At 44.8% G+C, this 23799-nt stretch overlaps 1 protein-coding gene across 1 annotated transcript; it reads right to left on the bottom strand.

Annotated features, from left to right (window-relative positions):
* Nucleotides 1–22764, bottom strand: LOC307247791 (sodium- and chloride-dependent GABA transporter 2-like; the record flags this gene model as incomplete). The annotated part of the gene is made up of 15 exons (XM_080023912.1): nucleotides 22670–22764; nucleotides 20832–21047; nucleotides 20131–20265; nucleotides 18947–19087; nucleotides 15209–15299; nucleotides 14599–14731; nucleotides 13773–13907; nucleotides 10889–10992; nucleotides 9600–9724; nucleotides 6913–7025; nucleotides 5667–5804; nucleotides 4429–4531; nucleotides 2262–2362; nucleotides 1231–1401; nucleotides 1–111 (listed from the first exon to the last, which is right to left on the bottom strand). Exons 1-15 carry the CDS (start codon nucleotides 22674–22676, stop codon nucleotides 1–3), a joined length of 1824 nt encoding a protein of 607 aa, XP_079880038.1. The 5' UTR covers nucleotides 22677–22764.
* Nucleotides 22765–23799: the final 1035 nt, after the last annotated feature.

Genomic DNA, 23799 nt, shown 5'->3' with positions numbered 1-23799 from the left:
CTACTGTCCGTTAATGGCGGTGAAGGGTTCCTTGGCCACGCCGTCCAGCGGCAGGGCTGATTTCCAGGCGGGCGAGGGGTCCAGGGCGGGGCAGCACAGGCGACGGAGACGCTGTAGAGTCACCGCGTTAAGAGTCAACAACATGATAACAAACACACGTTACCCCGACCGCAGCCGGGGTGGAAAGCCTATACTCCCAGTGGAAACCTAGGAAATGACACTTGTTTACACAGGCACTTTACCAAGACGCCTGCTTGACTCATTTGGCTCCGTGAGTTTTCCTCTGTTGATGTCAAGTCGTGAGATTAAAGTTGCGCTGTGTAAATTGTGCGTTAAGTCTTCTCTGGTCTTGTTGTTTACACGGGGAGTTGAGACTGCAATTAGAATGCATCTTTATCATTATTCACTTGAATTATCATTTTGTTTGATGAGTTGTTCTTTCACACTTGCATTCCAGTGCTTTTTATTTTATTATATTTATTTGTTTTATGTATTTTGACATTTTTACATTTCATTTTTTATTGTTTTTCTGTTCTTTTTTTGGGGGGGCGGTTATATTTGTGTATATTGCCATATCTTATTGTGTACAGGTAACAATTATTGCATATGTCGTTTCTTCTTTTTTTGATTTTTATAGTATTGTTTTATTATTATTATTTTGCCTACTGTTTTTATTTGAGGTGCTGAGACAATTGCAATTTTCCCCCCTGGGGATGAATAAAGTATCTATCTACCTTATTGCAATTTCAGGTTGTTTACTCACCGTGTAAACAGCTAGGGCGCTAACACTCAAGAATCTTACACAGTGCACCTATAAAGTGGGATTCTGTGGGATTATAGGATTAAAAAAATCCCATATTTGATATTTTATTTAGCTGGCAAGAAACCGCCATTCAATGTGATTGCGTTTCGCATGGGCTCCTCTATATGCTGCTTCCAGCGTTGGCAGGGTCGGCCTTTCAGCTTGCCACTTGAAAGCAAAAATATTTCTAGAATTGAACGCGGCCAATTGAGGTGAGTAATTCCCACCGTGACATAACTTCAGAGCAGCAGGCTTTGCTTGTTTACAGTGCAAAGGACACAGGCTCCAAATAAAAGGAAACACGTAACTTGAGTCATCATTTAGGTATTCAATTACGTCATCAAATGTCATCGCCGATGCTTTTCCACGCTCGGCACCTCGGCGCAACGCGTAACTTTATTTAGGGACTGGATTTATTCCGCTCTGACCTGGTGCAGGGTTCCCGGCGTGGTGGCCAAGGCGTACAAGGCCCAGATGGGGAGCAGGGAGACGGAGGACAACGTGAGCATCCAGCCCAGCGCGGTGGCCCAGGCCGGAGCCACCAGGCCTTTGACCAGGCTGAGGGGCGCCCAGCGCACCAGGGAGAAGATGAAGGTGGCCTGCGGGGGGGAAGAGGAACGGGAGGGTGAGCTGCCGGAAAAAAAAAACACCGCGGGGTCCGGAGTGTGTCTACGAGGAGTAGAAGGAGAACAAGGTGCGCTGCGCCTAAAACACCACATGGCCACAAAACCCCAACAACCAGTCAGTCAAGTTTGCTGGCGAGGGCTGGGCATCCAAATTGGAGGGGTAAACAGCAAAAGTAAATGTCATTTTTATGTAAATGTTAGGTTTTCAAAGTTATCTTTCCAACAGCTAGGCAGAGATGTCATTATTTGAAATCAACATATGAATATAGACTCAGTATACAGTGTCACAAAAGGAAGGGAAGTTGTTTAAGTACCGGTATCGACTTCACAACGTCATGATATCGGATTGAACATTTTTAAACAATGAACATAGCGAGACTAACTTTTTATTCTTTATTTACTTTATTTATTTTTTTTATTCTTAACTTTGTATATTAATTTGGTTGGTTGGTGGCAGGGTCCGCCTTTGCCGGCAAGAGGAAAAAAGATCCCCACCAAACTAAGGACCACGCAAAGGGATCCACGAAAGGAATTACGCTGAGGAGGGATTCAGATCTGAAGGACTAAAAAATAAATAAATAAATAGATAAATAAACAAATCCATTAAAAAATAACAATAATAATAACAATAAAAAAAAAAAAATAATAATAATAATATATATAAAAAAATAACATTTTTTTTTTTTTAAGATTTGAAGGACTGAGGAGGAGGAGGTCAAATCCTGAGTGAGTCAGTCAAATGATTTGTTTTGGCTTATCCCAACCTGCGCAACCAGTCACCAACCAAAGAGTCAAGCGGTGTCAGGCGGGGTCGAGGGTGAAGGGTCACTCACAGTGCACACAGCCGGGGTCAGGTACTTCCAGCACACCTTGAAGACGGGCAGGGGGCTGTAGCCGATCATTGCCCGGATGTTGGCGGTAAATCTCTCGGGACCTGTGGCCATGAAAAGCACAGAGAAGGTATAGTACAGGCGAACGCCTCCAAATGAACTGGAGCGGAAGCAGAAACCACATTATACCTGCTCAGACCATTACAGCAAACCAATCGAATGGAGTTAATTACCTCCATGGCAGTTAAGATAAGTAATAAACTGGTAATGTTATTGCAAATTCGGGGGGCGGGTAGCAGTAGCACTAGCAAAGTAGAGAGGGGTTCAAATCACGGAACACAGCCAGGAATTTTTACATAGGTTTTGAAGAACCTTTGCATTTCTTTGAGCTTCCTTGTTGAATGAAGAAATATCCTGTTCAACAGAGAAAAATGGACATAAGTGATCCAAATGGCTCTGGTGCCGCTGGTGAGAAGGTTGTGATGAAGGTGAAAGACGCGCGCACCACACGCATGTATATCCATGGCAGCAATAGCTTCTAGCCAAATTAATTGAATAAATATACTACAAATATATATACTTCATATATGCAATAACACATCATATGTATTATGTGTTATATTATAACACAGCAAATATTATATGCAATAATAAATAATATATGTGCAATGACAATGGTATTAGACTGTACATCCTGTAATAATCTACTTAGTACATAGAAGTTATTCATATTTATAATTTATACCCTATATACCCATAAAAATAATTTATCCTGTGCATAGTATTGCATTTTGTATATCTGACTATTTCTGTTTTATATATTTTTTGTATTTTCCGGCATTATATATTTTTAACAATTTCAATTTTATTTGTACTGGTCATTATTTTGTTTTGGACTGTTAAGCTTCGTTTTTATTTATTTTTTTATTAACCATACTTTTCCTTATTTTCTGTCATAGATATATAATGTTACAATGTTGGATGATCATAATATGAACCCTAACAAGTCATAGCTTTAAAAATATTTGCTTGACCTGCACAAGTCACACCTTGTTTTGAAGCTCTGATTCTACCGAAATCAAGCTCTGATTCCACTGCGGTGCAGTGTCTGTGTCTCCCACAAGCTTAGAGAACGGCAACAAAAGTTGGAACAAACTTTTAAATGAGGCCTTGTAGACATAATATGAGTGAAGATTCAGCAACTGGATTACTTATGTCTCGCCTCAAATTTCTTTAGAAACTGATTTTGGCGGCCTGATAAGGTGAAATAGTTGAACGTCACGGTGTAAATACAACAAAAGCCGGAAGCCGAGCTCAAACGCCAGAGGCGCCTGTAAGCACGGCTCACAGACCTCGGGGCCTGGGGAGGGAGGCTCCTCCCACTCAAACCCCGTTTTGGAACAAGAGGGATAAAGAGGCATGTTAGAATGGCTCGAATGCGTCTTCTGAGCGGTATTTTCAGCAAAAGACATGTTTGCAGTATGCGGGCGCTGGCCCTTGGGAAAATTAAAAGTAAATACAATTACAGCGCAGGTCCGGTGATTTCAAACCAGGCGGCCGGGGCGGGGTAGGGAGGGGGTAGGGAGTCCCCGGGGGGCCGACCGGCTTAAGACTGAGGGGCGACGGGGGCCTCCGGGGGTGATTTAGGAATTTGGGGGAACCAGACAATGTCCTGGCTTGAAGCCAGCGTGGACTGCAGCACCACAACGGAAGGCAGCCGCAGCCACAGCCACGTTAATGTACCGTCTGCAGCTCCCACTGGAATGCAGCAGGAGGGGAGCGTGTGTGTGCATGTTCTATTATATATGCACACGGATGTATATGCACAACCAGCTACACACACACACGCACGCACGCACGCACGCACGCACGCACGCACGCACGCACGCACACACACACACACACACACACACACACACACACACACACACACACACACACACACACACACACACACACACACACACACACACACACACACACACAACTTCAAAGATTAACGAGCGGTGGAATCCATCCGAGACGGCAGAGGAGACTCCATTGTGTCCCGGCGAGAAGATGAGAGAACGGGCTCGGATGGAGGAGGAGAGGAGATTAGAGGGAGGAGAGGAGGAGATAGAAGACTAGAAGAGAGGGGAGGGGAGGGGAGGGGAGGGGGTGGGATCGCTACCGTAGACCCAGCCGATGGCCACCGACTCGAAGATGGAGAGGAGAAGCAGACTGGCTCCACTGCACGAGTAATGGTCGTAGATCTGGAACACATACAGGCCGACCTAGAAAGAGAGAGAGAGAGAGATGCGCGCGACCTGAATTTGCAATCTGCATTGTTTTATTTAATTCATCTTTTGTTCGCTCCAAGCTACTGCTTATTTGAATTAATCAAACATCGTTACTCCACTGTTTCTCTGCAGTATTGGTCAGCGACTTCACGCCGATAAAGCGCTTTGAATTTGAGAGACGGAAAATCACGGACCGGGGCGCGACGCTCACTAGCAAGCTCCAAACGGCCTCTGGAAGCAACGTCGGCCCAAAAAAACCCCCAAAAAAATCTGTTGGTCGTCGAGCTTCGTGACCTGAGCTTCGTGACCTGGGCTTCTACGGCCGAGCAGCTGCACACAAGCCCAACGTCCCCACGAGCCATGCCGAGCGTCGGCCGTCTTTCACGGTTTGGGCTCGGCCCCTTCATTCCGGTGAGGGGGAAATCCTCACGCTACAGCACAGAATGACATTCTGGAGAGTTGGGAAATTTGGGCAGGGCCCTCTTGGGTGGATATCGACTCTGGTGTGGAAGGCGCGGACCGGCCTGCGGAGCCGTGAGCCCCACTCAACAACCTTTTAGGTTGAATTGGAACGGCGAGCGGGAGCAAATCCCTGCAGCCGTGTTCCAAAATCCGGTGGAGAGCCTAACCGGAAGAGGAGCCTATTACAGCGGCAAAGAGGGCACCGACTCCACGTTTACGACCATGGGTTTGAAATTAAAGGTTCAACAAACACATACGGGTGTGGTGTTTGGGCGTCCACATACTTTTGGCCGTGTGGTGTACATTCAAATTAAATTGAACTGGCAACAGGTCAGTTGCTGCCAAAGCATTTAATAACATGACATTAAAATGGAAAAATAATTATTATTATACCGTACAGCACAAGAAATGGTCATATTGAGAATTTTTTGGGGAAAAAAAAAAAAGGATTATTCTCACATTTACTACGCTGAGAGGGACGGCAGTCTGGACTTTAGTGTGGAGTAGAAGAACGTGGATGAAGTCAAGTGAATCTGGACACACACACACACACACACACACACACACACACACACACACACACACACACACACACACACACACACACACACACACACACACACACACACACACAAAGACAGACAGACAGACAGACAGACAGACATACCGGCGTGACCATGAAGAGGCCCATCAGGAAGCACACCAGGCAGACGAGCAGCAGCAGCAGCTCTCGCCGTCGCCCTCTCCGGAGCAGCTGCGGGTACAGGTCGGTCAGCGACGTCATCAGGGCCTCCAGGCTGACGAACTGGGTGACAGGAGAGGTGAAAGGTCGTCAGGGGCTCGTATGTACGTACGTACGTACGTGTGTGTGTGTGTGTGTGTGTGTGTGTGTGTGTGTGTGTGTGTGTGTGTGTGTGTGTGAAGAGACAAGTGGAATAAAATGCATAATTGTATTGGAAGGAACCTGGCTGTACGATATGTGAGATACATAAGGATACATGGATAGATGGATAAATGGATAATCTATAAAGAATGGGAAAAAAAAACAATAAAAATAAAAGGTAAAATGAAAGAGGCCTCACAAAAATAATAATATACCCAATCCTATATCCAATCCTAATCCTATCCCTTCCAATAACTTAACTGAAATAAAAAGTGAACCAGAGAAATGAACTTAAGATTGAAAGAAAATAGAAATTGTGACAAAATCGAAGACAGATTTTTGGGTGAACAGTGACTGAAATTCTCGCCCAATTTGTGGACAGCGAGGTATTTGTCAAAAAATATTGCAATGTTTGATTTTGCCGATATCACCCAGCCCGAGTAGTGTGTATGTCAACAACAAGGACAATAATTACAGGGAATTTTACCAGATGATATACACATATAGTAAAACAATTTGTATAGAATATCTACTTACACATTGTTAATTCCTCCAGCTGCAGCTTTGAACTACGTGGATATTGAAAGTTAATTGTGTTCCCCGACAATTTTCTAATTTCGACAACACCATTTCGAATTTCAGCAGTGTACACCATCACTGCAAGGTCATCCACCATGAGAGCCTACTGTGCGTGCGTGCGTGCGTGCGTGCGTGCGTGCGTGTGTGTGTGTGTGTGTGTGCGTGTCATGAACTTGAGAGTTTTTGATTTGCACGCTAGGGCGGACGTCAGAGGCCAATCTGGTTATCGCTTGACGTCATCTTTCGGAATTCTTCCTCTCAAAGCGTCGACAACGACAGGCTCCCCACGACGGTGTTTCGTGTGGAAGACATTAAGCGATTACTCACCTCATGTATCAATGCCATTCAAGGTCAAGGTCACAGCTTCAATGGGTGCGGGTGTGAGAGAGACAGAGGGAAACATCGGAATGTGCGTAACATTTAGTGACTGCGCGTGTGTCGGGTGTCTCACCTGAGTGTCCAGACCCAGCATGATGATCATGAGGAAGAAGCAGACTGCCCAGAGTTGTGGCAGAGGCATCATGGACACAGCTCTGGGGTAGGCTATGAAGGCCAGGCCGGGCCCTGAGACACACACGCACGCACACACACACACACACACACACACACACACACACACACACACACACACACACACACACACACACACACACACACACACACACACACACACACACACACACACACACACACACACACACACACACACACACACACACACACACACAGTGAGGTCCGAGTAAAAGTGAGGACCAATGTTCCTGGTGCACTTCTAAAACAAAGAAATTGTCTTTTGGGAGTCTTTCTGGTCCTCACAAGTATAGTCACACACACATGATATTTCACTGCATACACTGTATCTATGACCATATGAATATGTACTGTATGTGACAAATACTCTCTTGAACTTGAACACACACACACACACACACACACACACACACACACACACACACACACACACACACACACACACACACACACACACACACACACACACACACACTCTTCAATGTTCATTTTATGAAAAACTCTTGTGCACATACATTTGGGTCTCTAATGGCCCCACTGACACACACTGTGATATAAGACAACCCAGTCAGGGGTCAGAAAGCATGGGTTTCAACAAGCCGTTCAGATTTGCCTCCCCCCCTCCTACGTCAAGTGGAGGCTCATTAGAATAACACCGCCCCCCCCCGCCCCCCATGTTTTTTAAATACTCTGAGTGGTATTTTCAGCAGAAAACTTCAAAGACATGTTTTGGGGACCTCAGAGACCTACATTAAAAATTGTTGAAAATGAGTGTAAGTAGTGACCTTTAAAATGTAACAATGTAAAAAGTCCCCGCCAGTGAGGTGGGAGCTTACTTTTCAGAGGAACGCGAACCTTTGGGGCGGAGTTTGTTGCACTGAACGCCACTTGGTCAAAGGCGAGGTACGAGACAATCGCCAAGCCCGCCACCATTTGTAAGTACAGATAAACAGCTCAATTGTTGATAGTACTTGCTTCCCCTCTCCACTTTTGTTTTTATGAATGCGAGCGTTGAGCCGGAACCCGCAACACAGCGACCAGCGTGTATCAGGACGACGTCTCAAAACAGTTGCTCGCCTGAACGCTTCCTCATTCACTTCCCGTACCTCGCTCAACTCACGTCCTCCAGTTCACACCAATCTCAGCGTAACAGGCTGCCTTCTACGGTTCCTTCATTCAGCTGATTTCAAAGGCAGCCTGGGATATACTCCTGACCAGCGTTTCCGTTATCCGGGAATTACCGTCTTTTGACGGGGGAAATCGGTTGAAGTACATTGAAGACATATTTAAATTTCTCCGGTCATAATGTCCGGTGGAAATATTTCCCTCTAAGCCTAATTTTGATTCATTTTAAAGGATAATTACCGGCATATTTTTTTTCCTCGACGTCAAAATAAAACAGACTCGGTCGTTTCGATAAAAAATTCCGCAGATCTGTTCATTTCCGCGTTGGGCGACTTGTAACGGAAAGCCAATCAGTTTGGACGATCTGAAGCTGACCCTCCCCCGTGGACGGCAGCGTCCAGAACTCGGAGGAGAAACAGAAAAAGCAGACGGTAAAAATCCATTGCGTTAAAATATGTCGAGGGGACGCCACGACGACGACAGACAACACCACAAACTTTATTATTTAATAAGAACTACTTGTCATATTTATTTTGATTTGATCCAAATGGTATTTGAGCGAAATGTTAATCAAAGCGGCCGCACTTGTTACTGACTGTTCACAAACGGAAATCATTTGATTTCAAATCGTAATATTCCTAATTTTTATTAATTTATTTTTAAAATGGCGTTAGCTGATGGGAGTTCTTTTTATTTTGAATATTCAATAAAAAATATGATACATCTACATGCCTTCATCATGTCATTCTCTATATAGCCTGCTTATCAATGGTTTTTAAGCTTAATAAACACAGATAATATTTGCCCGGCATCCCCCCCATTCGTTCGGGACATAGAAATCTTCCACGACACGTGGACCGACAGCAATTTTTTCTTACGGAAACTCTGCTCCTGACCAGGTACCACACCCAACAATAGACTGAGAATGAAGAGGAAATTACATTTACATTTAGTCATTTAGCAGACGCTTTTATCCAAAGCGACTTACAAGGGAGAATAACATTCAGCTACATTGCGACAGAGAAATTCTCTGAATAGTTCTGGAACTGGACTCGAGCAAAGTCGTGGATGACCGATATTGAACCTGCACGTCGCTGAACAAATCCCAAACTTAGCGGGAAAATCGAAAGTTGTCTGAGTTTTTTCCCTAAAGTGAGCGGCGTTTACTCGTGAAAGAACAGTCGCTACTTCCTACTGAACGAGACAAAACACACCGTGACGGAAGAGGCCTCAGCTTGACAACCAACATTCACTAACTTGTCATAACGTAGCACATCGGCCATTTTTTTTTTTTTTTTACTTTTTCAGCCAAAGCACCTCATGTGGGAGGACAACTAATTAAGAAGAGCCTGCTCCAAATGACTGTTATGTCTGTCAACGCATGCCATAGATTTTAAATAATGTACTTATTGGATTTAAAGGTTGTCTCATGTTTTGTGAGCTAGTGCTGTGGGTTGTCTATCCCCCCGTGCCCCGCCTTACCTGACTGGGCCACCTCCGATATGTCGATGCCCTGCTCCTGGGCCATGAACCCCAGCACGGAGAAGATGGCGAAGCCCGCCAGGAAGCTGGTGCCGCTGTTCAGCAGACACAGGAGGAAGCAGTCCCTACACGTGCACACACGCACATGCACACACACACACACACACACACACACACACGCACGATCATTTACTATTAAGACTTTATTATATTTTTATTATTATTATTATTATTATTATTATTATAGTATTCGGATTCCTTTATTCTGGATGGAAATGTAGGCCGATTCTCAATATCTGTGCTTAATGTCAAATTTTAGTCTCAGAGTTATTGGTCCAAAAACGTTAAAATCGCATGAAGCCGAGAATGCCCAAAAAGACTGGATTCGTTCTGGCTCTGCCCAAAATACAGTTCAGTAGATGTGAACACAGGTAAGCCTCAAAAAAATCAAACTAAATCCCTTCACATAACACGCAACTGTTTTCTGTATGATGTTCTATTTACTCTGTAGGTAATAAAAGAGTCGTAGAGGGAACATAACTTTGGAACGTTGGAAACCAGGCTGTGATTCAACACGTTATTATTTAATTTTGCAACCTCTGTTGTAACCTCTGTCTTGATAAGGGCCATATAAACACAAATTACTATGATTACAATTAATATTAATAATAATAATAATAATAATATTTAACAATAATAATTAACAATAATAATAATAACTTTCTTTATTACCAAAGCAGAGGTGCTTCGCAAAAATTAAAGAACTCAGATCAAATACTGTGTAAAATAAATTAAGAATCACAATGAAATGCAAATAAAGAGCATTCAAGCATTCGAATATAATAAAAATAAAACATTTAAAACCACTTGAATAGAGAAAAAAAGCAGGTAAGGCCTTGATGTGCAGGACAGTCCTGGTGTGCGCACGTGTGTGTGAATGGAGAGAGAGAGAGAGAGAGAGAGAAAGACAGAGAGAGAACGACAGATGGGAGAAGGTTCTAGAGTGTGGGAAACATGGCATCGGGGGCTTTTCTTTAAGGTGGGGCTCAGTCCGTGTGTTTTCTCTCTCCATTCCAGCCATTCCTTATGGAATCCATCAGGCGGGTGGGAGCTTTCATCCACCCCCAAAAAGTACGGACCGTTTGACGTGCGCCGTGGGCAGGTTGGTGGTTCCCTGGACAAATAGGTGTGTGTGTGTGTGTGTGTGTGTGTGTGTGTGTGTGTGTGTGTGTGTGTGTGTGTGTGTGTGTGTGTGTGTGTGTGTGTGTGTGTGTGTTTAGGCGTCTCACTTATAACAGTCGTTGTTGTACTTGTTGTAGCTGCCCAAGGCCGTGAGACTCCCGAGACCGATTCCGTACGAAAAGAATATCTGGGTGCCGGCGTCCATCCATACCTACGGAGAGAGAGGAAAGTGTGGGGGGGGAGACAGATGGAATGAAAGATGGAGGGATGAGAGAAAGAAAAAGAAGGAACTCCTTCAGTATCGCTTCCAGCAGGGTGCAACAGCAAACAGGATGTTTTGTGTATATACAGTAAATACATACCATATATATATATATATATATATATATATATATATATATATATATATACTGTAAATCTCAGTTCACTTGTCATCTCATGAACTAAAGGGCAGACTTTCACTGTCTACTCCTCCTGACACAGGGGTCAAAGGTTAACTTAATATTGCTCAAGATGATGGCGCTGAAGACAAATGTGACTTCACGTGAGCACCTGGCCAAGACTTGCTCGTCCGAATCAAACACCGGCTGTGAGTGGAATCTGCCATCTTAGCCCACGTACGCGGCTAAACAACCGTTAAACAATCGCCAAACAAGCTTTTTATGATGGACGGCATTCCTGATATTCTGCTGATGTGGCGGCACCCCACCCATCCGGCACTCCAGGAATGTTAAAACAAATAGGAACAATACAATTTCGGCGCCATCCGATCCGCGGCGGACAGAGCGGGAGAGGGTAATCCACAAAAACGCAAATAAACGGAAAGCATGGAACTACTCGTGTAACAACGTAACAACATAATAATAATTATGTTGTTACATTGTAATAGCGTGACACATGTGACACACATTGCTAACGCACAATAAGTAATACATTTTGCCACACTTTACATGAACCAATTACATAACGAGGTGGTTATTACGTATTGTGGGCGTCAGAACTTTAGTTGTCATAAAGTACGTCATATTTTCATAAGCAATGCGATGACACACCAAAACTGATGCCTTCATTGACATCAAGTGTCACACTTGAGTACTTGATTGGCAAAAACCAGTACATTATGTTAGAGTACACAAACGCTTACTATGTATTGCGTTTAAGGCGTTTATAACAAAATGCGGCAAGTTATTATAAAACCCGTAACGTGGTATTACATAATAAAGGTCAAATTTATTACATTTTGGCAAGTAATCACAATGCGCCATTATGACATAATGCGTTGTAACACGCCACTTGGGGAACTAGTCTGTTTGTCGGCCGACACTCATGAACCGCTGAGTGTGAAAACCACCGGGTCGATTTATCCATCTATCCATGGACTCATCACGGTGCTGAAAACATTTACTCGGCAGGTTAATTTTTAAATACACTACTCATAAAAAGTTAGGGATATTCGGCTTTCGGGTGAAATTTCAGGATGAACCTAAAATGCACATAACGTTTACAGGTGAACTTAATTTGACCTTCTCTAAACTTTTGAATGCACATGTCCAACTGTTCAATATTTCAGTACTTTTTGCACAACTTGTTGTTCTCTAACAAGGAGCTGAACGGCAAAATTCACAACAGGTGTTTGATCCATGAATCGACCAATACATTTCCTGGTTCAATTAGAATCGGTATTTAAACAGTCCTCTTCATCATGCTGTTCACATTTTGACATCATGAGACCAAGACGACACCTAACAACTGATCAACAGCACCTCGCCATAGCGAGGTTTCAAACAGGATGTTCTCAGAGGGAAGTGGCCACTGAGCTTAGAGTGTCACAGAGTGTCATCAGCAGCTTGCGACAGAGATACAGAGACTGGAAGAGTCAGAGAAGAGTCATTGTGCCCCTGCGTGAACAACACAGGCCTCATTTCATCTTCATGGACGACAATGCTCCAGCTCATGGAGGTGGCATCATTAGGGAACGGCTGCTGGAGACTGGGGCACCTCAAATGGAGTGGCCTGCACTTTCTCCAGACCTGAATCCCATAGAAAACCTATGGGATCAGCTGAGTCGCCGTGTAGAGGCTCGTAACTCTGTACCCCAGAAACTCAATGACCTGAGGGCCGCCCTTCAAGAAGAGTGGGGGGCCAGGCCTCAGCAGACAATAAGTCGACTTGTGAACAGCGTGAGACGTCGTTGTCAATCTGTAATTGATGCTCAAGGCATCATGACAAGTTATTGAGACATTGACATTTTTTGTTGTGGTAAACCCACAACTGTTGTTGGCTTTTGTTTCAATAAATTGTTTGAGATGAGGAAATCACCATTGCATGCTTCTACTTAAAAGCCCTATTCTCATGATATAATATCACTGTAGCGTGAACTTTTTACATTTTCCATAAATTTCACCCGAAAGCCAAATATCCCTAACTTTTTGTGAGTAGTGTAAGTGGCCCGGGTTCCGTTACCGTGCTGTATTTGCGTGCTACGACAGCTTTTACGAAATAATATGTCACATTTCAAATTCTTTCATCGAGCCGCGCCCGTTCAGAAATGCTACTCCAGCGACATAATAACCCCGACGAGGGCTCGAAACAAACAGATGTCGAGTGCTTCACCAACTCTCTCTCCATCAGGCTGTTAAGGTCCTTTTGGAATCGGGTCCCAGTTGGGCCCGTTCAGGATCGGGGTCGGGTCTTGTTGCTCTGAGGACGATTTGCGTTGGACATGTGTGTCTTGGGTTGGGGTAACAGTTGGTGACAGTTGGGCAACGTTTTGGGGTCAGGTAAAACCTTTTGGACCCCTGAAGACCTCCAACCTGTATCCAATGATTCTGTCTTTGTGTGTGTGTGTGTGTGTGTGTGTGTGTGTGTGTGTGTGTGTGTGTGTGTGTGTGTGTGTGTGTGTGTGTGTGGTTTGCTTAACATGTATATTTATTGGTTGCACATAGGTGCTTCTTTGCGTGAGATCAGACATGGCTTTAAGAGGCTGAGTACCTGCGGGTCGGCCAGGCGGGTGTGGTTGGGTTTAAGGTAGTAGATGATGCCCTCTGAGGCCCCTGGCAGCGTGGCACCGCGGACCAGCAGCACGAGGAGCATGAGGTAGGGGAAGGTGGCCGTCAGGTACACCACCTACAAAGCGTGGGGGTGGGGGTGGGGGTAGGGGGGGGGAGGGGGGGTGTTTTATGGTAAAGTCGGTCCAAGGGCTTTTTTTTTTTGTTTTTTGTTTTTTAAATGGTACACAGACAATATGTGCAGTATGTAATTTATAAAATATATACATATTCATACAATATATATATTCATATAATGATTTATACAATCATTTATAGATTCGATTTATAATTTATAAATCCATTTTTAGATGGCGTCACAAAAGCGTCTGACTCCACAAACCCATCCCTCTCTACCACCCGACCGGATGTTTTAGAAATAACATTTTTGTTTCCCAGTAATTCCTGCTTGGTATGTGGATCTAAATGGCTGAAACTTGAACCACAAAATGTCTGTGACGTCCCGGTTCCAACGAGACCTCAACTAAGCTAACTAAGCTAAATGAGCTTTTGAGATTTTCGCTCGGATCTTCCATTTATTCAGGAAAAAGCCCAGTTGAAAAACAATCCTAGCTGGTGACAGTTCAACCCGCAATAAACTTTATCGACACTGCAAAAGCAAGAGGCACGGTAGGTGTTTGTCATGTGCACTTCCTGTTCAATTGTTGTTCTGACGGCGCGCCGGGAAGAAGTCAGACGTTACGAGCAAATAAATGTTATACTGCCCCGTATTTTTAAAGTAGCTCACAGGTCAAATGTCCCGCTCTCACCTTGCCGGTGGACTTGACTCCCTTCCAGATGCAGAAGTAGCACACGAGCCAGACCGCGGCCAGACACAGAACCAGTCTCCAGCTGACGGGGCCGAGCTTGTCCAAATTGTCCGACAGATTGAGCACCTCGCGCCTGAACGCACACGCACACGCACACACACACACACACACACACACACACACACACACACACACACACACACACACACACACACACACACACAAATTTGCTTTCTTATCCAGATTCAGACCAGAAGGTCAAAACCAGTTTGGCCCCCTGCGTGTCCAGCGCCAAGACACTGACAGGCTGCTTGCTATCTGTGTTAGCTCAATGCATGGCTGCGGAGGGGATCCACTCGCCTAGCTCCTGTGAAAATTGAGGAAATAACACTTTCTGGCATCTCAAACGCTGTTATCGAGGAGAAAAAGTACAAGAATAAGGGTGAGTATAAGATATGTGTTGTTTTCACTCGAGCAACATTCGGAACTATTTTTGGACAAAAAGCCAATTTTCAAAAAAAAACTAAAAAAAAACAGGAGCACCCAGCATAAAGATAAAAAATACCAAAACAAAACACCAGAACAAGCCTGGCAAGAGAGTTACACTCACTCCCAAAACTCTATTACAGGAGAGGTAGCATTCTCTGGCAGTCCGGTCCCGTTGGCTGTGAGGTTTTGGCGGTCAAACAGGATGCACGCTTCTGCAATTGGACAACACACACACACACACACACAAACGTGCACACACGCACACACACACACACACACACACACACACACACACACACTAGTTGACACAATATACACACAGAAAACAGTGCATGGCCTGGTGTTGTGTTTTTCTGACAAATGACTGTGACCACTGATAACACACACAAGTCATGCCATGTCAACTATTAAATAAAGAACTGACATGATATTCATTTTTTTATTATTGAAATAGCCATAAGCACCAATCTAAACAAATCTTACATTTGAGATGAAGTCCTCTCCAGGTTATAGAACATGCGCCACTTCACGCTAACTTTGTGTTTGTGTCTCGTTTCAATTTCTCTTTCTCGACTGCACTGCTTTTGCCGCCTGCATTTCGGCCCAGGGATTAATAGTGTGTTAAAGCGTTATCTTATGTCTCCAAAAAAACATATTTAGTTCAAAAAGTCTGAACAACATTATCAAAATAACACCATTATTCTGGATGCCCCAAAATAGTCCACTAGTACAATAAGCGTTGACTATTTGGATTACAACACAATTTAAACTTGAACCGCGCTATAAGACCATCTTCAATTGCAGGGACCATTTTAGGAACCTTGAACTTGGTTCCCGGTACCTAGGAACTTTCTCCACAGAAGAACCCTGGTTTCTGAAATTGGTTCCACTTGGATAGTCCTTAGTAGCACCCCCAATGTGGTACCGTTCCGGGGAACGGAAACCATTTCGTAGTACGGAACAACGCAATTGGTCAAACGCAAGCTATGCGAGAATCGGCGAGCTCCACAACCGAAAAGGAATAATACAGAGAGCCAAGAAGTTGGGAAAACAGCAACCGATGCAACCAGAGCGTTGCAGAGATGAGCTTCGAACCGGCCGCACGTTTGGCGTCATATGATTTGCATGCTCTCCCTGGTTCTTTGAATGATGTTTTACATGTTTTATATCGGACAATAGCCTTTTGTATGTTATGAAGCTTTTAAAAACACATTGCCTCTGGGTTTTAATGACTTTCTTTAAGTTTATATGAAGAGACTGTCATCCAAACAATGCCTATTGTCGTATTGAAAATACCAGATCACATTCCTCCTTCACTCAACCTTGCGTGGAGATGAGGGTAACTTGACAGAGCATTGTGTGTTTGGTTGATGGCATAGTTAGATGGTACATGTGACCTGAGTTTGACTGTTAAACCATTGTATGAGCTCTCATCATTGATTTGATTCGATCAATTGATGACTGAGGCGGCAACTGAGGGGGCAACCTTTCATCGGTATGAAGCCCTCTTCGTCAGTAGTAGGGGCAGACTGGTCAGAACACTGCTTTGGAGCAGCACTGAATCTTTCTTTTTATTCTGCAGAATAAATATCTTTAATACAGTTTGTTTTCCTGTAACAGAAAGCAACCAAGACTTCTTGTAGGGACTGCTAAGGTTCCCATTCCAGAAGGTTCCTAGCCTAAATGCTTCCTCATTAAGTTCCTGTACATCAAAAAGTGGCAATAACTTAAATATTGGCACCCTTGCATTTTCCCCCAACCAACACAACATCTTTGGGTATCCAAATATGTATTTATTTGGTGTGCAGAGGAAAAAAATAAAAAAGCTGAAAAAAATACTGAACCAAAAATGGCCTGGACCATATTATTGGCACCTTTTTAGAAGTTGCAAGAAATAATTGGATTTCAAGCAGGTGATTCACCGTGAACTCCTGCAATCTAATAATCACTTATACAAGATGAAATGGAGCAGAGTACTCACTGTGCTGCTTTGTGTCACTGCGTGTACCACACTAAACACGGAGAAAAGAAAAACAAGCAGAAAATTGTCTGAGGTGGACGGACAGAAGATTGTAGCCAAGGACAATCTGAAGACTAAAAGTCCATCTCCAGAGACGTTGGTGTTCCCGTGTCCACCGTGCGCAATGTTTTCAAGAGGATCAAGGCCCATGGCACTGTAGCCAACCTCCCTGGAAGAGGAGTTGACCTCGGACAACTGCAAAACAGATTCAAGCTGACCTTCAGACACAAGGTACAACCGTTTCAACTTGCACCACCCGTCGCCAACTCAATGAAAGGGGGGGGTTCTGTGGTAGGAGACCCAGGAGGACCACACTGCCCAGAGAGAGACACAAAAAAACGCGGATGGCGTTTGCCAAAACACACCTGAACAATCAATAATCCTTCTGGGAGAATGTCCTGTGGACAGATGAGACCAAATTAGAGCCTTTGGGTAAATCGCAAAAACGCCTTCAAAGAAACAAAAATTGTCCCAACAGTCAAAACATGGAGGAGGTTCACTGATGTTATGGGGTTGCTTTGCTGCCTTTGGTACTGGGTGCCTCGAATCTGTGCGTGGCATCACAAAATCGGGAGGTTACCAAGGTGTTTTGGAGCGCAACTTTCCACCCAGTGTCACACAGCTGTGTCTCTGTCGAAGGTTGTGGGTCCTCGAGAAAACCAAGAGCTGGACTGTTCTAAAATGGCCAGCAATGAGTCCAGATCAAAATCCCATTGGACACCCGTGGAGAGATCTGAAAACAGCAGTTGGAAGAAGGCGCGCTTCAAATCTGAGAGAACTAGAGCAGTTTGCAAAAGAAGAGTGGGCCAAACTGCCAGTAGAGAGGAGTAGGAATCTAATTAAAGTCTACAGGAAGTACTTAACAGCAGTTTTTTTCTCCAAATGTTACATCTAGGGTGTCAATCATTTTGTCAGCAACATTTCTGTTTATTTTATCTTTTAAAGGGATATGTTCTGAATCAAAAACAAAGTTTCTGTACTATTATCAGTGAAATAAAGAATTGCGGAGACCAATTACTTTTGTCAACCTCAACTTATTTAAGGGAGACATTTGTATGGTTTTGTTTTGTGGTTGTTTTTTTAAATGTGCAACGGTGCAAATATTTTTGCCCACGCCTTGTTAGCTAATACCTATCACATGCCGAGACCTAAAAGAATTTCTGACAGACCACTCTTAGATTAAATTCGAAATTATATTTATTTATATAGCATAGTTTGAGTTTGGGCGTCTGAGCTATACTACTCATCACTACCGATGGAGGTGTACAGCAAACATACTTAATAAGCCAGAAGTATTGGAGCGAGAGCTGGAAACCCCCACATTGGATAGACGAGTACAGCCCGTCAAGTGCATGCAGGGGAGGTGGAGGAAGGGAAGCAACGCAAGCAAAGCAGGAAGAGAAAAAGGGATCGGCTGCTTGAATAGGCCGGCCCGTAAGGGTGTGGAAGCATGTGGCGCCGTTGAGTTGTCTGACAGAACTAGCCCTGCAGGCTAACCCCTCATTCCCTCCTGGTTTCTTGTAGTGGTTGTTTTGTCCACTAAAAAAAAAAAAAAGTGTTTGACTCAAAACGTGAAGTTTAAACATGAGAATCATCTGCAAAATTTGCATTTGTTGTATTCACTTCCCAGAGTCGTTGCCAGACCGCCCCCAACAACCGAGGTGACTATTGCTAGAAAATAGTCTTTTGTACAGTCTCAGTGAAGTTTGATCGGCAGACTGTGCTTCAACCGAGGACCTGGCTGGGTCCACTCTGCTCTTAAACCCACACATTCAGTTCACTCGTTCTCTGTAACTGGCTCTCAGTTCTTCTTCTTCTTGCCCCGGGCGGTTTACTGACCGGTGTTCCACGTGTTGTTGCAGTGCGCCCAGGGCAGCGTTGTTTGGAAGCTGTACACCAGGTAGAACAACGCCCAGGCCAGGATGACGATGTAGTAGACACAGGCATGCAGGATCATCACCTGGCTGGCGTAACCCAGACCTAGAGACACAGAGAGACATACCATTGTGGAGAGACCGATGAACACTCAATACGTGCCCTCAATATGAAGTGCGTTGACCCCGCTGCTCCACTGGTCAACCGTGACACAACCAACCATGCCATATTTGGACCAATTTCGATTTGGAAATGTGTAAACAGGAGATTTGCAAATGTGTGCTTAGATGTGGGAACATGTAAACAGAGTTGATTTGCATGTGTATGTAGTTATATTTCCCGGGGGTGAAATCAATACATAATTCCATGGATCTCTTCTTATTACTTTAACGAGCACCCTTTTATTTGTTTTAAAGGTTTTGAGACTGTCCTGCCACCGTTGATTTTTAGTTACACTTAGCATTTTTGGGTTTAGAGACTGTTTGAGGAATACAACGACAACCAGTTTGGGTCGCTGCTTGTTGCTTCACAGTGTTGTAATTCAGGTAAGGTATTGGTTACGGGCCCGTCACAGCCACAGGCATCAAAAAATGTTCTTTCAGCACTGCTGCATGCCTCAAGGCCAGGATTAGCAAGGTATCATGCATTATGCCGTAGAACACTTTATATGAGGTTTACACACAGGGCCACATCAAATCAAGCATTCAACAATTACAATAATTTATCATGCTGTATCCAGTATATTATTTATCAAGCCGTACGACTCCATAGTGTGCCTATCGTCGTGGTAAGTGTCACTGCACTTGACTAGCTGGATGGTGCCTTGCATGGCTGCCTTTTGTTGTTGGCATGTATGATATGTGTATGGAGGTACATGAATGAGTCATAAAAGGGATAATCCAATTTTGGGGGAAATTTGAGATAGAGTATTGACGGCCATTTTAACTGCGCTAGCTAAATGCAAGGCGGCAGGGGAAATCAACTAGCCTAGCTTCTGCGCAAATTCTCCCCAAAACTGGACTATCCTTTTATTTGCAAAGCAGCTTGAGTGGCCGTAGTGACTATAACAGCATTGTATTAGAACAGACCGTTTAACCAGTAAAGCGGCAATAAAAGTCGAATAAAGAGGGGAGTTGGAGGTGTCTTACCTCCAAACAGAGGACAAATGGCTCTCCAAGCACTTACGCCCCCCAAGCTGGAGAACTGTCCCAGTGAGGTCTCCAGCAAGAACAGGGGAATCCCGCAGAGCACCAGGAACAACAGGTAGGGCACGAAGAACACACCTGAAAACACGCACGCACGCACGCACGCACGCACGCACGCACGCACGCACGCACGCACACACGCACGCACGCACACACGCACACACGCACACACGCACACACACACACACACACACACACACATACAATAATGCTTCTTTACCAAAATCTAACAAATGGAAGCTCACAGGGGAATGGATGTCATTTGAGCTAAATCAACAGTAGCAAATGAGAGGATATGTGTGTAAACTCCGAAAAAAAGAAAAACAGGAGACTGTGGGCTTACATTTTGTTTGTGTGGTGGACTGATAAAGTGAAATCAGTAAAAGTTACTGAGTAAATACAACAGAATCTGGAAGGCATTGCTAAACACCATTGGCTCAGAGAACTAGGGACCTCGGGAGGGTTGCCCCGTCACTGAAACACCCGTTTTCAGACAGGGTGGAATGGACGCATGTTAGGATTGCTCAAATGCATAAGATGAGTGGTATTTTCACAAAAGAACTTCAAAAGCACATTTTGGGTAATTCAGAGACCCTTTATTAACTTGGTGAAAGGGAGCGTAATAGGTCCGCTTTAAGCCTTACCTCCCCCGTTCTTGTAGCAGAGGTAAGGAAACCTCCAGACGTTGCCCAAGCCAATGATCTGTCCGGCGACAGCCAGGAGGAACTCTGCCTTGCTGGCCCACTGACCTCGAGCCTGCAGGCCCACCCCCTGGTCCTCCTTCCCCGCTGAAGGCTTGCTTAGCTGGGATCCATTCAGCAGCATGACACCCTGGTCCGGAGCCCTCACGTTGGCCATGTCTAGTTTGGGCAGGCACAAAAATACACCCATGGATGAAAAGGACATACGACTTGAAGGAAGCGAGAGACGGTATGACATGACAAGGCAATAAACACACACGCACGCGCGCACACACACACACACACACACACGCACAAAGACAGCAAATCAAACCAGTCAAGGAGAAAGAATGAAGCTCAAATTTCAGCTGTTGGGGCTGTAGAACTCACTCGGCTTGTACTGTCATAATTGACAGTTGGGTTGCACACTTATCTGTGATGCAGTTCTCGGGAATGCGTGGGAGTGTGTCTGTTATCTGGGCAGGACAGCCCCCTCAAGGTCTATTTTCTAAATGAACAATGTCTAAGTGCCAGAATCACATGTCCATTGAAGACAAGGACACAATTATGTTATCCCTTTTCAGAACTTACACACACACACACACACACACACACACACACACACACACACACACACACACACACACACACACACAAACATTGCCTGCAGTGTGACGTTGCATGTTTTGCAATATCACACTGCAGCCCATCAGCCGTGGCGACGCCAGAGACAGTCGACTTGTTTTTGGAGACCGGTTTCCCCTATCTCATCATTTTGGGACTGGCTTTGTCTTGAACCACGTCAAACGGATCTCAGACTACGAGGCGGTGCGTTCAAAGTGCTGCATCGTTTTGGGAGTGTTGTTGGTGCAGATGGGGGGCGGTCACATCTACTTCCAGAACAGAATGTTAGAGCTTCCTCTATTCTTGCCGGAGCAGTTGCGAGACATTTTTCAATACTTAACACTTGTGTGAGGATGTATTCATTGCATTCTGGGCTTTACCGCACAAAAATGACAAAAATACACCGTACAATTGCAATTGTATGCAGCATAACTGCAGCTACACACAGGACTGTAACTGTCTCATGGAGATTTTCTGTACATAATATTTGTTTGCATTCATATCCTTTTTTGGACAGGATGAGGAGGATTTTCAGGTATAAGCGCCTCAGCGGCTCTATATTTATTTTAAGACACTTTATTCAACTTCAGGACAAACAACAACCAAAAAGAAAACACAGAGTGGACTCATTGTGTTTCTATTTATTCTTGCTGCTTGCACAATCTACTGCTACAGTTGCGGAACGATTCGTTCCGCGCGAACTTTTAAATGACTGGAGCGACTCCAGCAAAATCGTTTTGCGTTTGTTTTGTTCAGGACTCAGGGCAGGCCCCACACACACACACAGGTGATCACCGAGTCGACATCTCAGTTTGGCGAACCAGAAGCTACGCCGCGACCCCACGCACGCTCTGGGCAACCGCCCAGCAACAAGTTCCTCGGGTCTTGATCCGGTGACCGGATGAGCGAAGGGGGTCGACTCACTGGGCGCAACGAGTGACCGCAAAAACAAGAGTGGAAAAACCAACAGCCTCCCATCCAAATAAATCATTTTGAGAGCGCGGGGCTTCACCCTCCCATCACTCACCGAACCCCCCCCGTGTTAATACCAGCTCGACCCAACGAACGAACGCTCGGAAAGAAACGAACGGCTCTTTTTTTTTTTTTTCCCCCCCTTTCTTTTTTAACGTTTTACCGAGCGACTCGTCGAGCGCCGAATCGGAAAACAAGAATCGAACCTTTCATCCGCTCCTGCGCACCGCGACGGCGCCACGGTCACGTGGTGCGGGCGCCGACTCGTCCACGGCGGAGCAGCCTCTCCACGCAGGGATGGCCGTCGAGGCAGCGCCGTAGAGCTACACCACACACGCAAGCCCAGGGACTCTGCGACGGCCGGCGATTGCGAGGCAGGACGCCATCATTGCCACAAAGGTTTCCGTTAGAGTAGCGCGTATGTCGTGAGAGAGGCGTGGCCACCAAACACGCAGACCTCTATAAATAAATCGAGGGTGTTTGCCCCTCAACCCGCGCTCCGCCAAACTGTGCATCTCTGCCGACGCGCCCCCCATCCCAAAATACAATCGATTACAAGTCGATGCGCCTACCTCGTCTGACCGGCAAAGGTGTTGTCTCCTCCGCGTCCCCCGCTGACTGGTGTCGCGCCCCCTCCCCCCCCCACCTCGTTTCGCAGCTCTAATGGTTTGCGCCAGTTCAAACGCCACACGCAGCCGAGGAAGAGAAGGAGTCCCAAGCCGCCCGTGGAGCTCTACGCGAGGGGAACGGGCTCGGAGCGTGTTCCGAAACACGTCGAGTGTTATAAAGTCGATCTTGTACATTTTGTAACAGGCTTCAAAATAGATCAAGGTGTTAAGATCAGAGAATACTGTACTTTATATATATATATATATATATATATATCCAGCGTAGGGAGAATTATTCAGCAAAACAAAAACCAACATCATGTATATTCAAAAAAGTTCTTCATTGCTGATAAGTCGATGCATTAAAATCTGCTTGGAAAATGACGAGTTCATCATTGATATGTCAACGTGTAAAAATAGTTTTGGAATTGGAGCATAAATCGTCGTAGTTATTGAATACATTTCCTCCGCTTATCTTAATATTTAGTTAGGCATTTCCTTTTCTGCTTTCAGATTTTCTGATTCGATCACGTTCAACAAATCGTTATACCAACCGCTCAAAAGTTGTCCATTTCCGCCCGGCGCCTTATTTATAGGAGTGATCCACTCGCCAGAAAACCAACCCTACTATTACATTACTAATGCCACTTACGCTACCTGAAATGATATATTTTACAGCTGACAATACCACATTGCAAATTCATTGCCAAATCTATATGACTTTTTAA

The sequence above is a fragment of the Zeus faber genome, assembly GCF_960531495.2.
Source record: "Zeus faber genome assembly, chromosome: 2".
Taxonomy (NCBI): Eukaryota; Metazoa; Chordata; class Actinopteri; order Zeiformes; family Zeidae; genus Zeus; species Zeus faber.
This window is presented reverse-complemented; position numbering and strand designations above follow the sequence as displayed.